The sequence below is a fragment of the Ammodytes marinus genome, assembly GCF_949987685.1.
Source record: "Ammodytes marinus genome assembly, chromosome: 10".
NCBI classification, from domain to species: domain Eukaryota; kingdom Metazoa; phylum Chordata; class Actinopteri; order Uranoscopiformes; family Ammodytidae; genus Ammodytes; species Ammodytes marinus.
In genome coordinates, this window is record NC_137214.1 from 29,057,239 (window position 1) to 29,059,738 (window position 2,500).

The 2,500-nt window shown below is 36.4% G+C and overlaps 1 protein-coding gene across 1 annotated transcript in view; it reads right to left on the reverse strand.

Moving 5' to 3' along the window:
- Positions 1 to 1,705, reverse strand: part of LOC307256997 (mitogen-activated protein kinase kinase kinase kinase 4) — a gene marked incomplete at its 5' end in the record, with an annotated part of 72,978 nt that extends 71,273 nt beyond the window's left edge. The window contains one exon of the mRNA XM_080036111.1: positions 1,649 to 1,705. Within this exon, the coding sequence (XP_079892237.1) occupies positions 1,649 to 1,705 (57 nt within the window). The remainder of the gene's footprint in view (positions 1 to 1,648) is intronic.
- Positions 1,706 to 2,500: the final 795 nt, after the last annotated feature.

Consider the following 2,500-nt stretch of genomic DNA (forward strand, 5'->3'; position numbering starts at 1 on the left):
TGTCTGTCTGTCTGTCTGTCTGTCTGTCTGTCTGTCTGTCTCTCTCTCTCTCTGTCTGTCTGTCTGTCTGTCTGTCTGTCTGTCTGCCTGCCTGCCTGTCTGTCTGTCTGTCTGTCTGTCTGTCTGTCTGTCTGTCTGTCTGTCTGTCTGTCTGTCTGTCTGTCTGTCCGTCCATCCATCTATCTGTTTATGAAAAATGTTAAAGTTGTAGTAAGTGATTCCGGAGAACGCTTGTTGTCAAAATCACTTTTTGTCAAAATCAGTGAATATCTCCTCACAATCCGCTACCTGTCTGTACTGTGTGTGAGCTAAAAAAAAATCCAGTGTTTATGCACAGCTTAGGCTCTGTAAACTAGTATGTAAACAAATGCTATCTAAACAAAGGGGTCCACCATAGATAGCAACATATACGTTTACAGAGTCTAGGCTGTGTATTAACACTGGATTTATTTTTTCACGTACAGATAGCGGATCGTGAGGAGATATTCACTGATTTTAACAAAAAAAAAATATACAATACAAGCGTTCTCCAGAATCACTGACTCCACCTTTAAGCTTAGTCAAAATAAAGTAACATAGCAGTGTTGGAAAACTCGACTAAAAGTATAGAAAATAGCACATTTCAGCAGAGACAGATTCAAGCTAAGCAAAAAAAAACTATAATAAACATCTTTGTGTACTCAGTGCTAGGGGCAAAAGCAGTAGAACAATGCAGTGTTATACAGGGATGTGTGTGTGTGTGTGTGTGTGTGTGTGTGTGTGTGTGTGGATGGGAACTGAGGAAGTGGCAATGCACAATGTGGGACACCATCGAAAGCTAAGCACCAAGGAGTGAAAATACTGCTTGAAAAAAATATTTGATTTAAAACACCATAGCTGCACTGATAAGTACAATATTATCACATAAACAGGCTATACACTGTACAATGCCATTACATAACTGTACCGTACACTTTTGATTCACATATAGGCCTCGTATTAAGTATAACAGAAACATTATAGGCTTACTTCTGACCAACAAAAGTAGATAAAGACATGTACTAGGCCTACATAATGCATGCAATCTTATCTTAGCAAAGGACTTTGATTTTGCATTTACTGTGTGAAAGGGGCGACACAAATACAGTGTTTTTTGTTAGCTCAATAAAGTTGTATAAGACCTCTACTGTACACTGTTAGACTGGCTGTGTCACACTGTCAATGATGTGATTTCGGGTTCAAAACAGTCGATTAAAGTCTGTCAATAAGTAGCCGACAGTTTATCTATGTGTGCTTTCACTTGTTGAACCTAACCGAACTTGTACACTAACTCAGCCTTCGAAGAAAAAAATCTCGTGTGTAAACAGTAAAAAGCTTGAACACCAAACTGGACATAGCACATAGACTAAAAAAAAACATACTTTAACACAGTCATTTAAGAGGTTTTCTTCACTTTAAAACACCGAGTTAGGACACTATAAAATGTGTTTTTTATCATGGGAAAAACCAAAAAATGTCGAAGCTAATGTTAAGTTGTGTAGCTTGGAACAACCGTTACGTTTCAAGCGACACACAACACCACATCCTAAAATGTTTACTCAAAACATGTCATTTTTTTTTTTTTTTTTTTTCAAAGCAAACGACAACACTTCTCTTTTCAGGGACTTACTCGTAAAGCTGCCAGGTCTATACTGTCCAAACTGCGGGTCGTATTTTCCCTCGACATGTCGGTAGAATAGGTTTAGTTAAAAGGTTGTTAGATAGGGGAACAGACCGAAAAGACATGGACGAGTTTCATAGTTTTTCGTCCACTACAAACAAACTAACGGGGTTTTCGCCTCTGTCTCGTAGAGGGTTAGAGGGTTAGAGCTCCATTCTCAAGTTTTGGCTGAAGAGTCAAGTGAGCGCATGCGTCAAAATCAAAACAGTCAAAAACCCGGCCGAGCCTGTCAAAATAAAGGTCCTGACCAAGAATAGATAGAAAAAGTTTAGGAGCGTTTTTCTTTTTCTTTTTTTTCTTTAGATATATACCTTGAAAACCAGACTTTAAAAAAATATTCATGGAGTTTTTATTTTTTTTTAATTAATCAATTTACCATTTCCCGGCACACCTTTCAAAATAAAGGACTACATAGGAATACATTGAAATGTTTATGAAAGTTTTTTACAGTTTTAATTTTTAAATAACTGTCTTGAACAGCACACTTTAAATAAAATATTGTTGATTTGCGTTTTTTTTTATTTTATTTTTTATATATATATAATAGCCTTTACCATCAGACATGGATACGTTTATGGATTTGAAGCTTTTATTTTATTTCATTTTATTTTGAAATTAATACCTTAACCTCACCCATAACATGTTATGAAATTGCAGTTTTATTTGATATTTTTGAATAACTACTTTGAACAGCAGACCTGCAAAAGTTTGTACATTGACGAGCCAAACTAAAACTTATTAAAGGCCTACGTCACAACTGGGCAAACTGTAGGGTGAGACGGTGAGACCATAAAACACTCT